At 45.5% G+C, this 14,766-nt stretch overlaps 1 protein-coding gene across 1 annotated transcript in view; it reads right to left on the bottom strand.

The window, feature by feature from the left end:
* The window catches only part of ATG7 (autophagy related 7), a 253,122-nt gene that overhangs the window by 221,402 nt on the left and 16,954 nt on the right, over positions 1 to 14,766 (bottom strand). Inside the window, exons 7-9 of the mRNA XM_028478750.2 lie at positions 14,593 to 14,742; positions 2,836 to 2,924; positions 1,080 to 1,201 (exon numbers count right to left, since the gene is read on the bottom strand). Of these exons, the coding sequence (XP_028334551.1) occupies positions 1,080 to 1,201; positions 2,836 to 2,924; positions 14,593 to 14,742 (361 nt within the window). The remainder of the gene's footprint in view (positions 1 to 1,079; positions 1,202 to 2,835; positions 2,925 to 14,592; positions 14,743 to 14,766) is intronic.

Below are 14,766 nucleotides of genomic sequence, written 5' to 3' on the forward strand. Positions count from 1 at the left end.
GAGGGTGCTAAATCAAATGTATTAAATATCTAAAGACGGCAGAGAGGCGATAGATATTTTAAGGCTCTAAACTAGCAAGTAAACAGCTTCCTCTTTTGCCTGATGAAGCAGAGATTTTAACAACCCTCACCCCCAAAACACACACTCACATTAAGGCACATGATCCACAGATTAAAGAAAGCAATGTTCCTTGGAACAATGCAGGTGCTGTAAGGAGCAAATTAAACCATGCAGGTATATACAAGTACTCTGGACTGCATGTAACACGTAGAAATCTGAGGGATCATCTTGGAAAGGGTTCTCGGCTTTGGGTAAGATAGGAAATTACCATAAATTAGCATTTATTAAGCAACTATAATATGCCACCATTGTGTCTGTCTTTTACATAGGAGTCAGATTCCTCATAAGGGGTTCTCCATGAGGTGGGTATTATTATCTTTATTTTACTCAAATTTCGGTGTGTTATTCTGTCTTTGTGATGTGTACATAAATATAAATATATAAATAAATGCATGTATGTACAACTACACACGCACGCGCGCGCACACGCACGCACACACACATCTATATAAATAACATTATCTGTGAGCCCAAGTTTCCTAACTTATGAAACAGCGAGAATAGCTGATGCCTACCACACAGGATCAGATGAAGAATATTAAACGTGGAAGGAGAAATGGCACTTTTGCTGACGGCCTTACTATATGGAGAATAATATCACACACAACTTTTTGTAACAAATAAGTATGTAGGGGCATTAATACTTCATTCTTCCTGTAAGAATGGTAAGGAATAAAGATTTTATGTTAAGCAAAAACAAAAAATAGAGGGGAAAAAAAAATTCTCAGGACTGAAAAAACTGCCTGGAGGAAATATCCTGAGGACAATCTCTGCCTTTGTTCCTGTCTGAACAGCAGAGCATGCCCTCTGTTCCAGGAAAGAGTTCCTAGTGGCAAAGAGGTAGGAGCTGTACTTTTTTCTACCTCCATTGCCATTGTGAAGGGATGAAAGAAAAGTTAAACCTAATTTGGTTTCTGGTAAATGATAAGTATATGCATTCTCAAAGACCGGCAAGTTACCTGGGCTAAATGCCATTTCTGGAAGCTTCACTTCGAAGATGATGCTGTGGGTGACGTCTCTCACCCCCTGCAGAGTGCGGTCCCGGAAGCAGAGGACTTCAACAGACTGGAAACTGCTACTCCTGATGTCGGGCCCAGATTTTTATTTTTTATTTTTTTTAAGGAAGGAAAAGAAAGAGCTCATGTAAGAGCTTCGGCAAACCCAGGTGGAGAGGATTCAATTCATTGTACTTATGCCTCCCTGACACCCTCGGGGGATGACCTTAACCTCTGAGAGATTCTGAACATATCCACGCAGGCTTCCTTTGTCCAAGTGTTTCGAGGCTGAGCGCTGAACTGGCTATGATTTCTTTTTAGGTGAGTTTTATATAACAATTTCACATTGCACATAAATACTTCTGACAAATGAATCTTAAATGCAGAAAAAAAAAACAGCTCACAAGATATTAAAAAGAAACTCCAAGACAAGCATGGGCTCCTCTGGTCCCCGTTCTCCCACCTGAATGTACAGCCTACGAGACGGCAGCTCGGGCAGTGGTGAGGAAGCCCACAGCTGTACAGACTCACCACCAGGACAAGCAAGTATAACACTCTCCCTCTGGGGACGATCTATAATCTAGCTATCTTTAGCGAACACTGTTATTTAAGGAAAGCAGACACGAAGGTAAATACCCAAACCCTAAATATAAAGGGGCTGGTCTCATGCCCCCTCCCAGTCCATAACCAGCCCCTTCAAAAGTGACTCCTACTCCGACTTCTAAGCCCAGACATGGGTTTTGCCTGTTTTGACCTTTACATACATGGAACCAGGGAGCACGTACTGTCTCAGGTCCAGCCTCTTTCACTCAACAGTAGGTTTTTTAAATTCATCCATGTTGATACGTGTATCAGTAGTTCATTCAGATTCACTACAGCATCGCATTCCATTGCAGTGAATATACCACTATTTATTGTCCATTTCATTGTTCAAGGACATCTGGGTTATTCCCAGTGTTTGGTTATTAAGAATAATGCTGCCATAAACATTCCTGTATATGTTTTGCTTGCATCTGAGTATGCACTTCTGTGCTTTATATACCCGAGAGGGAAACTGCTGAGCTACAGATATTTTCAACTTTGGTGGATACTGACAAACAGTTTTCCAGCAGTGTTTGAGGGTTCCAATTCATCCACATCTTTGACAACACTTGGTATTCTCATCTTTTTAAACTCATTCTGGTGAGTATCTCATTATCTGGTGAGTACGTAGTAGTATTTCATAATGGTATCTTATTATCTTTATTAATGAGTAGTATCTAGTTATACTTTCTTTCCTTGATGATTAATGACGTTGAGCATCTTTTCAAATGTATATTACCCTCTGTTTTATTTAGTCTAAGGTTGGGAAAAAGGGCAGATGGTAGCAACGGGAAAATCCTATCTGAACGTGACTCAGATAGCTGAAGGGAGGGCTAGAGAATTTCAGGATGGGGACCTCCAGCTGTTGGCCCTGCCCTACTCTAAAATATCTTTAGGGCTGTATGGTCGGAGTCTGAAGCTCCATAATAGACCTGCTTACAGGCTCACCACTGATGGAAACTGCATCACGACTGATTTGTTGATTTATTATCTGGTTTCTACGCCAGCAGTGAAAAAAATCCATTTGGGAAAACAGAAATATAGATATAGTTAGGCACAATGTCAAAAACATATAGACAAAGACAGAGACAGACAGACAGACAGACCCCCCCCCCCCCACACACACACACGTAAATACCATCTGTGGGCTGCTAGGACCAAAAAATTCCTCAAAGGCCATCCAGGGTACTGGGCTAAGTTACAGGGATCATATACACCAATAGTTATCTGTGAACAGAAAAGACTTTCTGAGTGAGGCAAGTATCATGTCAGAGTCACAACACAAACACTGCTAATCCCTCCTCTTTCCTATTTATGCTGTTTTTCAAAATCATCAACGATTAGACACTTGGTGAAAGGCTAGAGGGAAGAGAAGAAAGCCAAAGGACCTCACACCAGACAAGAGAACTTCTTGATGGCAGGGGCTGTCAAATTCTTCTCTGCACACCCCTGTGCCTTGCACTGGGCCTGGAAGAGAGTAGGAACTAGATACATTCTAGTTCCTAGAAGGAACTAGAAAGGAAGGAAGGAAGGAAGAAAGACTGAAAGGAAAACTGGGAGGGAGGAAGGGCCGTCAATTGTCAGGGCTCACACAGAGAAAATCCTCTCACAAAGAGACTTCACCTGCGAAAACTGCTAATTTTCATGTAATGAGAAAATCAAAGAAGGGTCACTACCATTGTAAATCCATAGTGAGACCAAATTAAAAAGCCGGATGCCTTTGATATTGCTAACATATATTTCCTCTCATTCCTCCCTCCTCCAGCTCCCCCAACCCTGATCTCCAACTGGAAAACTCAACTGAACTTCAAACACCATGTCTTGAGTGAAGACTGCCCCGGTGGAGGTTGTCACACTGTCCTCTCTGCTTCCATAGCCCTCCGTACGTTATACATAACATCTTTCACTTTTTCTGTCTCCTTCCTCTCAAAAGACAAGGAGATCTTGATTTCTAAATACCATTCTCCTGCAGAAGGAATCAGGGCTCCATGGCTACATGGCTAATTCTAGGGCTGCAGCAAGGAAAATACAAGATGAGCCTGAAGCACCTTCTACACCAGAAAGTAAGGAAGTGCTCAATAAACAGAAGGATGGGGGGCATGTGAAGTGGGCACCCGAGACACCTGAAAGAGCTCTCAATGGCCAAGGCTGGGACAATCTGATCAACAAAATAAATAACGTGGTACTGGATTATAAAGTATAAAAAGTTATAAAGTATAAAACAAGTATCTATGAGTCCATACTGATATAAATGATGAGATAAATAAATACGAAGGTGAAGGGACAAATCTTCCTTACAGAAGATTTCCAAACAACCTATGTAGATACCTCCCCCTCCAGGAGTAGAGCTGAATCGTTCTCCTCCTTGAGTGTGGGCTCGACTTAGTGACTCACTCTCAAAGGAGAAAAATAGTAGTTTTGCAGTGGAGAAAGCTGGCAAATTCTACCTTAAACAAGTGATCAAGTTTAACACCATCAGGGATGCCATGTGAGTATCAGGTAGTTTGGATATAATGATGACAAGGGCACTTCACCTTAGCGGTATTCTTTCCAAAAATAACCCCATCTAATATAACCCATCTAATCATAAGTAAACATCAGACGAACCCAAATTAAGAGGCATTAGACCAAAATAACTGAACCAGTACTCTTCAAAACTGTCAAGGTCAAGGTCACTAAAAACAACCAAAGTCTGAGGAACTGCTACAGACCAGAGCTGATGAAGCAGACATGAAAACAGAATGCATCTGGGATTCTCCTGGGTGAGAAGGTGAGAGCACGGTCTAAGAGGCAGGTTCCTATGAGAATCAAGAGAGCTCTGAGAATAAGGCCTCTAGCCTAGCGCTCCCTCTGAATGAAGACACTGCCTCCCTGGAACTCTTCTGGTCCAGCTGGCCATCACCACCACGTGGGGCACCTTTTTATTTTGTTCCCCTCTATCGACTGTGACAGAGGGCATCTGCCAGGCATACTACATGAGTAAGTAATCATTGCTTCAACGTCACATCTTAAAAAATTCACCGAAGGCATTTACCTCTCTGTTATCCAGCAGAGAAGAGAAGAGAAGAGAAGAGAAGGGCCTGATGCAGTGAAAAAAGCACTGGCTGGAGCGCCAGCGGGCATGCGTTCTAATCCTGCAGCTAATTGATTTTAAGACCTTGGGGAAGGTCTTCCCTCACCTGTAAAATGAAGCAGTAAAATAATTTCATCTCAAAGGATTCCTTCTAGCTCCAGAATTATAGAGCTTTATAGACCATTAAAGAGAAAAAAAATCCTATATAGCTTACAAAACAACACAGTCTCTATTAAGGCTCAATCTTACCAGGTGTCTAAAGGCTCTTCAATTTTTATTTGGGAAGAACCCAGATAGTATCAATCCAGGAAATGTCATTCATATAGAGATGCTGAGTTTCAGTTTTCAAGTATGACTCCATAAACCTAGGCTCTTATCAAATGTCCTGTCACTTACTCTCATTTGACCTCCAGCAATTTACTTCACCTCTCTATGCCTTGATTTTCTCATCTAGAGGGTAACTCTCACCTGCACTTAGCACAGAGACTGGGAGCAAGACAAGCGCTCCACAAATGGTAACTGTAACAACAATATAAATGCAACAATATAAATAAACTCTATTGTGGTAGCTTCACTGACGTCTTTGTTCAGTTCAGTCTATCACCCTTACACAGTTACCTACCTTCAGTTTCAAGGCTATCTTTTCTTAACCAGCAGAGAAAAAGGAGGCTAAGTTCTAGTTTATCAAATATTCTCTGGGTCTAGGTTTTACCATCTGCAATTGTACAGTTGGGACTAAGGGATGTTTAAATTATATAAATTAGAATGTTACTTTAGATACCACAAGTGGATGCCTAATTTCAAAGAATGATCATATTTCTGACACTAAAGACAAAGGCAATGAGGCAGGAAGGTAATAAGAAAAAGAAATCTTTTTCGAGAAGACCAGGAATAAATTTCTTAGAGCAACCCGACCTAAAATGAGCTACAGAGAAGGAATGAACCACTAAAGAGAAATTTATCACTTACTCGTAAAGGGAGGTCGGCTTGAAAATACCTTAAAGTAACTCTCCTACCCACGTGAGGCATGCACGAGTACAAAAAGCAAGCATCCGGACTGGAAAATGACCGAATCCATTTGACACTAGGCTGAATACCATTTAACTTTCCTTTGATGATTCAAAAGTGACTCCAAAATCTTCAAGTGCTTTAGGAACCAAATCTGGAACCTCAATCATTGTAGGAATTAGTCCACACAAGGCTGGGTAAGCCAGTTTAACTAAATGGGTAAACAGATTTTTAAAATGGCAGTCAGAAATAACCATTGGCTAGGAGATCTGGATCCTAGAACTGGCTCTGCCACAAATTCATTGTGTGAACTTGGGCAAATCTCTTCCTTTTACAATACATCAGCAGAAAGAAACAAAATGTCATTGCAAAAAAACCCTTTGTTTAAAAGGTTTATGAAATAAACACTCTTTTCTCCTTGGCTGAGGGCATACAATTCATTGAAGTTGTTCAGTAATGATCTGGCTACAATCCACCCAGCAATTTGCTGAAAAAGTACAAAGTGAGAAAGAAAAGAGGGCAAAATTGTCAACTTGAGTGTGTGGAGAAATTTCCACATTGATGCCAAGAAACATGCTTATTTGACAAATGGCTGTCTATTACCCAAACACTAAATATAACGGGAAATGCACAAGGGAGATTATGTGTCTTAAAAGTATAGGGAAAAAATTCAGATATCTAATGCACGGCAATGTCACAGATGGCTGCAAAGATGCTGAGATCACTAAGAGAAGAAAGAGCCCCGCTAACAGCAGACCAATTATTGCTCCTTTGCTATTTATTGCTCTTGTCCAAAGATTTTACAGCCTTAGAATTAAAGGCTAATGTTGTCAAAATTACAAAACATTTCCCAAACATTTAATCTTCAATAATTGCTCTGGGGTTTCCCTGGTGGCACAGTGGTTGAGAGTCTGCCTGCTAATGCAGGTGACACGGGTTCGAGCCCTGGTCTGGGAGGATCCCACATGCCGCGGAGCAACTGGGCCCGTGAGCCACAACTACTGAGCCTGCGCGTCTGGAGCCTGTGCTCCGCAACAAGAGAGGCCACGACAGTGAGAGGCCCGCGCACCGCGATGAAGAGTGGCCGCCGCTCGCCGCAACTAGAGAAAGCCCTCGCACAGAAACGAAGACCCAACACAGCCAAAATAAATAAATTAATTAATAAACTCCTACCCCCAACATCTTCTTTAAAAAAATAATAATAATTGCTCTGAAGAAAGAAGTAAAACTCAATCAAGCAAGCTTTCCTTGAGGATTGGCAACGGGATAGTGACAGGGGCTGTTTCAGCGTAACCGCCAGAACTGCTGCAACGGTGCGGTGGCCCCGTGACCCATAGTGGAGTCATTTCTTTGAGGGAAAGCAGAACTTAAACAAGGCCCATTTTCAGCCAACCAAATGTGTGGCAATGTACAGAACGTTCAATGCAGCCGGAGAAAAAGTCGGCGGCTTGTGGCCACAGTTACTGCAAGCAGCGGAGCCGGAGGGGCCCCAAGGCTTGGGAGAGCCGACTGGTCCAATCTCTCCCCAGCTCCGCAGCCTGTGACTTCACACTGGGAGCCCGAAACGGGCCACGGTGGGAGAGCTGAGACCACGGAAGTAAGCAGACACTACAAAATCAGGGTACCCCCATCGCCAAGAGCCCGCTGTCAAACATTTACCAGCACACGACCGATTACAAACCTTAAAATGTTCAAACTCTTAACCCAGTAATTCCACAACTAGAAATTTTTCCTAAAGAAATAAATAATTCAAAATAGAAGGGGAGGGGAATATGGGATTTCATGCACAAAGAAGCTCCTAAAAGTGAAGAATTATGAGAAACCTAAATGTCAAAAACTTGGTAAATACATTATCATACAAATTTATTAAAAAGGATGTTAGGGCTTCCCTGGTGGCGCAGTGGTTGAGAGTCCGCCTGCCGATGCAGGGGACACGGGTTCGTGCCCCGGTCCGAGAGGATCCCACATGCTGCGGAGCGGCTGGGCCCGTGAGCCGTGGCCGCTGAGCCTGCGCGTCCGGAGCCTGTGCTCCGCAATGGAAGAGGCCACAGCAGTGAGAGGCCCAAGTACCGCCAAAAAAAAAAAAAAAAAAAAAAAGGATGTTAATGTAGACTTTCATATTATGCTAAAATACTAAAATAAAACAGAATATAGTAGAATTTTAGCCTTTAGAAAAATGCACATAAGATTAGAAGGAAATACACAAAATGTTTACTTAAAAAAAATTCCAAGGGGCTTCCCTGGTGGCGCAGTGGTTGCGCGTCCGCCTGCCGATGCAGGGGAGCCGGGTTCGCGCCCCGGTATGGGAGGATCCCGCGTGCCGCGGAGCGGCTTGGCCCGTGGGCCGTGGCCGCTGGGCCTGCGCGTCCGGAGCCTGTGCTCCGCGACGGGAGAGGCCACAGCAGAGGAAGGCCCGCATACCACAAAAAAAAAAAAAAAAAAAAAAAAAAAAAAATTCCAAAAACTTAATTGAAGAGCTTTGTGAGATTTTAAAAACAAAGATACAGCTGGACATAAAAATAATGAATGGGGGCTTCCCTGGTGGCGCAGTGGTTGAGAGTCCGCCTGCCGATGCGGGGGACGCGGGTTCGTGCCCCGGTCCGGGAGGATCCCACGTGCCGCAGAGCGGCTGGGCCCGTGAGCCGTGGCCGCTGGGCCTGTGCGTCCGGAGCCTGTGCTCCGCAACGGGAGAGGCCGCAACAGTGAGAGGCCCGCCTAGCACACAAAAAAAATAAAAATAAAAAAAATAATGAATGGAACCACACCAAGTGCAGCTCATTTACTTGCCAGTATTCTCGAAGTGGGCACACAGCACTGTCCAAACTCTACGTGATGAGCTATTCGTGAGTCCTAAATCACTCACTGGGTCTCAACTAGCATTTTTCAAAATATAGAACAGCATAGAAAACAGAGCGCAAAGCCCCTAGCAAAGTATTATTTTGTGAAAGTTTTGCTTCAGTTTTCTATGCGTGTGTATATACATCTAAAGACACACATAAATATGATTATTGAATCATAATGTAACAGGTATTTTTAACTACAAGTAACAGTCAAATGAGTTTGACATTAAGCGATCTCCTAGCGATCACCTTTAACAACCGTTAAGTCATCCAAGAAACGAGAAGAAACCAACCAAAGATGCACTTGCTACTCAGCTCTACTTTAAAGAAAGCATCATGAGTGAACTGGTCAAACCTTCCCGGATGCCCCGGGGCCTTCTGAAAATTTCTGGAAGGGCTTCTCCTGCAGGCAGGCCATGCCTAAATTTCTCCAGGTTTCTGTTAAAACCAAAAAGGCAAGAAAGCGTGCCTTTCTTTGGTAAAGGCAAAGTTGGCTGCATGACTCAGGACCTCAAAATTCCATCTATATAGAATAGCGGGAGATGGAGGTCAGTCCACAGAAAATCATTTTCCTTTGAAAATGAAAGCTGACAAATGTATTCTAAGAAAATACAATGAGAACAATTATAACATGTGAGTGAAACCTAACAAAGCCTGTTTATATCCATCATCTCTTAATTCTCACAACCATCTACGAGGAAGAGGGGGAGGAAACTGAGATTCAGAGGTCACAGCCCACCAGGTCGCAGGTGGACCCAACATCTGGCCCTCCCACTCTGTCATGTCGCGCTGTGAGCTACTGAGAAAAACGTGGATGCTCTTTTTCCCACTGTGGGAAGCATTCTGACTATAGGAGGTAAGATAATTCAGAGGTGAAGGGGCCGCCATCCCCCAGCCTCATTTCCATTCCCCTTACCTATAAACTGAGAACTATACTACTCACTCTGCAGGGTGCTGGAAGGATTACTGATATCACGTGTGAGTGAGCAGCTCTGTGCTGGACACACAGTCAGAACTCGGAACGCGGTAACCGCAGCTGCTGCTGACTGAGTGGACGGTGCGCCCTCTTCAGGGACAGGCACCCACTCCCTCCCAGCGAGCTGGGGCTCCGGACCCGAACAGGCAGTACCTCCAGATGCAAAGGACCCAGCTCTGGCTGGGAACAGAGATGGGCCACCCAGCTCCAGATCACAGCAATCCCACAGCCTTCTCTCCCCACCAGGGCAGGCTAACTCCTGTCCTTCCCTTCATGTTTCTCTAAGTCAGGGACCCAAAGAAGATCCAGGAATGCGTTTCAGTGTTCTACGGATTCCCTGACGTTAGATATTAGACGCTTATTTTTTGGTGGGCAAGGATCGATTGCTTCCACCAAATTCTCAGAGGTTATACATTTGACCATCATCCATCCCTTCCTCAAATTAAGAACTACTGCTCTAAATCATCCACAGCAGATCACACGCCTCCCCCATACTCTGTCTCCTGTCAGACCACCAAGCACGTCTACGACTCATACTACATATTGACTTTAGGTGCATAGACAATTTGGGAAAGCCTTTATAAGCAACATAGCCTTAATCAGAAGACCACATGAAAGAGAACACTTATAATGAGCCCTGTTAGGAGTAACCTACCGCTTGCTGAAGGCCTCCCATGTAAGGGGCACTGACCGAGGTAGTTCACATATGTGAGCTCCAGTCCTCACAACCCATGCACTCACGCCCTCAGTCCCCCTTTGTATTTACACACCAGACATGATACCACGGGATGTAGATGCAACGGTGAAAAATCAGACAGGATACCTGCCGTCATGGAGCTTACTCTGACATGGGAGAAGAAGATCAAAGGTCACTCAAGAAAACGTACAATACAATTGTGCTAAATATTACAAAGAGGAGCCACACAGCACTTTGAGAACCCATTATGGGCAGCATAAACCTCTTTACAGAGGTCAGGGAGGGCTTCCCCAAGGAATCATGAGTAAGTTTCAATCTGAAGAAAGAGTGAACACTTCACTGGGCAAAGGGGAGGTGTGGAGGTGGGGAGAGAAGAGGCAGAAGAAGAGAAAGGAGACAGGAGTTCCGGGCAAAAGGCACGTGCAAAAGCCCTGCAGCAGGAGGGCACCCAGCACCTCTGAGGGGAGCACAGAAGGACTTGGGTCTGGATCCACACAGGGGCCAGGCCACGCAGAGTCCTGTACGGCACGTGAAGGAATTAGGTGTCTGTTCTTAGAGCAGGGGCGAGAAGGCACCGCTATGCTTCATCCTGAGAGTGACATGATCAGATCTGCTTTTCAGAGGGTTGCCTGGGGTGATAAGGGGACGGACTGGGGGGAGGCCTGAGCAGCACAGGAGCCCCGTTAGGAGGTGCTGCAGGAAAGCAGGTGAAAGACCACGAAGCTGAGATTGGGGTGGTGGCAGAAGAAACGTCAAGGCGGCAGACCGACAGACGTTTCGGACACGAAATCTATGGGACACGGGGGTGGTAAAGGACGGGGAGGTGTCCAGCAGGCTGCCCAGATTTCTGGCTCTCGTGACTGGATGGATGACGGTGTCATCAAGACAGCGATGCCCAGAAGAGGGCCAGACTTGGGCGAAGATCATGAGTTCAGCTTGGAGACAGTGAATTCGAGGAGCTGGAGAAGGCAGCAGGGGGTTGGATAACGCAGTCCGGGGTCCAGAGGAGATTCAGGCTGGAGAATGTGGTCACTAGGGTCGTGGGCACCAGACTCCCCCAGAAGAGAAAACAAACTGAAAAGAGAGAAACCTAGAGGGATTCCAACAGTTCCCCATCTTATCCGTGAGGACACCAGGGCTCACAGAGGAACAGTGGCTTCTCGGGAGTCAAAGTCCTGGTAAGGGGAGGCAGGAAATAAAATATGAAGCCAGAGCACAACTGCAGGAGCTCACACTGAAAACAATGCCTATTTGCGGAAGAACAGGATAAAAAATTTCAAAGAAACTTCCTGACTCAAGGAACACGAGAGAGCAACTGGAATTATGTGAAAGCAAGTGAACAAGATCCATGCCATAAAGGCCGGAGTGACTTCAAGTGAAGTGATCCGTAGGTTTCACAGAAATCATTTCTTCATTGCCCTGCTCAAGTCCACAAGTGATTCTGCCTGTCCACAAGGCACTCTCTCCTCTCTACATGCACACACCATGTGCCCATTCAGTGTCCGGCATTACGCTAAATGCAGAGGATGCGCTGTGGGGTATAACACGGTCTCTGTGCTAACGCTGCTTATGGGCTGGTCGGTGATACGGGCAAGGCAGACAAGCAGCAAACCAAGATTACATGCGAGCCCAGTCACTGCCAGGCGAGAGACTGTACCAGGACACAGAAGAGGGATATCAAACAGTAGGAGGAATCCGCCAGCGCTTCCCAGGGGTGATGAACCGAAAAGGGGGTGGGGTGAGGCATTAGCCAGGTGCAGGAAGGACAATGGACAGGCGTGACTGAAGGTGGGAGGATGGGGGGAAGATGGGGGGACTAGGGGCGTCTGGAGGTCACAGTTGCAGCCACAGCATAGGATGCATCTCGGGGAGCATCAGAAGAGGCAGTGAATGCTAATCATTTCTAACTTTATCTCGAAGTCAACAGGAACCACAGAAGGGTTTTAGGCAGAAGAGGGACACAATGCGATTTCTGTGTTAGAAAATGCGTTTGGGCAGCAGTGTGGGGAAAGGATGGGACGTTCAGGACCACAGAAGGGAGGTGTGCCAGGAGGCCATGAAACTCCTAAGAGCCCACCAATCTGCACAGCTGCTGGTGATCCTGTCTACAAGACTGGGCACAGATGCACAGATAAACAACCAAAAGTATCACCCATATTATTTCGTTGGCACTTCTCTCCCGTGACTTGAGTTTCTAGTTAACTTTCCACAAGTCAATGTCTCATCTCCCCTAGAAGGCAAGAACAGGTAATAATCATATTTCATAATTTCTGGCTCATAGGAGGTGCTCGGTATATGCGCTGAGCCATGCCAGGCTTTCCTGAGATCGATCTCAGCCAAGCGAAGGATCTCTGTTTGACCTGGCCAGCGGCTGGCCTCCAGGTCAGGGCCCTGGCAAACTCGCCAAGACCGCTTCAAAGGAGACTCCAGAGAGCCGTCCGGTCTCTAAAAACTGGCTGCTGCTGAGAAAGAAAGAAAGCAAGCACCTGCTGTATGCTGGGCATTTTATCCACATCATCACATTTCACCTTCAGCAGCCGTGTAGGAGGTAGGATTAGCACCACAGAACAGGTAGATCCGGGTGAAGAAAGGGTGTGCAAATTCCCCAAGGTCACGGAGCTACTAGGTGGCAACGCTGGGTATCAAAGCCAGACTTATTTGATTCCAAATGTCAAGCAGGGACCGCCTCTCCCCCAGTGACATGAGAATGGAATGGAAGAAAGTGCAAGGGCTTTGGAATGACACGATTCGGCCGTGTGACTCTGAGTCTCATTTTTGTCAAACAGAAAATGCAGCTACTGAGAATACCTATTTCACCAAGTTATTACATGATCCAGTACATGAAAGCCCCTTTTAAACTGTCACGTGCTCTGCAAACTGTTATTTCAGTAGAGCTGCCCTCTGGGGAGGACCCCGTATTCACCACACACAACATGAAATCCAGCTGCTTTGACACCCAGGCCGTTTCGCCCCGCCTGCCATCACAACACAGCCTCGCCCTCGACTGGGCTTCAAATCATCCATGGTTGGTCTCGCAGCTACTAACTGAGCTACAGTTCAGCGAACATGCCTGGGGTGGTGGGGGGTAGAATTTAAATAAAACTCCGGTACTCGGTAATCAATTTAAACAGGGCTCCCTCCGAAAAACAAAATGCTAATGTGTTTGAGAAAAAAAGTGTATTTAAAAGAAGGTATCTGAAGTTCAGGCTAAGGAAGAGTCAGGGCACCAGTGAGAGGCCTGTCTCTTCTCAGCTCTGATACATCTACATAGCGACTGAAATTCTCCCACTTAATTTCAAAACTGCGTAATACTCACCATGAATTTTTTTATTTTTAACTTTCAGTGTCCGATATGGCTAAGACACCTTACTACGTATCTCCTCACACCTAAAAGACACAGTACTCTTTCCCTCATTCAAAAGAATTGTATTCAGGGCCTGGGACAAGGGCTGGCCACTACGTTGACACGGATACGTCAGACTTGGTCCCTGCCCTCTGAGAGCTTACAGTCTAACAGCACAAAAGGCAGTGTATGCAAGCAAGTGAGTGGAGCAGGCAAGGGGGGGTCAGGGGGCAAGGGCAGTGAGTTCACAGGGGACAGGTCACACCTGCCACACCATGAGGAGGCCTCACCATGGAGGCAGGGTTTCAACAAGGGGAGAGGGTTTCTTAGAATCCCCACAGGCAGGACCTATTTCAGGAAGATGATAACAACACGAGGACAAAGAGAGATGCAGGAAAAGTTCTAGGTGTATTTGCTTAGGGGGAATGTCTGGTGGAAAACAGAGAATCTTAGCTGGAGCAATGGTTTGTGAGGAAAACAGTAGAAGATGAGGCAGGCAAGGTGGTTGGGAGGCAGAAGGAAGACACCGTGAACTCTTGATCCGTGAATGACACGGGGAACATTAGGGGCCTGAGGGAGATCCTTCCCATGGGGAAGCAAGAGACTCTCACTGTCCAGGAGTGAGAGGACCAGGACCTGAACTACCATGGTAGCTCTGGCAATAAATGAAAATATAGATACAAAATGTATCAGGAAGAAAAACTGAAATAACTTTACCACTAAGAGGAAGTGAGGAATCCAAAATTACTCTGAGGTGCCACAGAGCTAAGAAAATCTGGCGGAGGAGCTGATTTGGGAACTGCAGGGGTAGAAGAGGGTAAAGATAAAGAAATGTTCTGAAACGTTCTTTGTAGGGCTTAAGAAACCCAAACGAGTACAAATTTTGCAGTGGTCTATCATAACATGAACAGCAGATTTTCTTACTGGATAATAAAATGATACTCAAAGTTTCTCTGACCTTGGTCCTCTGACCTTGGAAGAAATCGCTGTAGTGTTTAAGCAAGGAAACCAGCACCATGTTCTCATCATACTTGATTAAGAAGTAAGGCACTGCTGGGACTCCTTCTGTTTGACAAAGATCATCATATGCTCGTTCAAGGGCTTGAATCTGAAAACAGGAAACACTGAGTTA

The sequence above is a fragment of the Physeter macrocephalus genome, chromosome 18 (assembly GCF_002837175.3).
Source record: "Physeter macrocephalus isolate SW-GA chromosome 18, ASM283717v5, whole genome shotgun sequence".
In the NCBI taxonomy this organism is placed as follows: Eukaryota; Metazoa; Chordata; class Mammalia; order Artiodactyla; family Physeteridae; genus Physeter; species Physeter macrocephalus.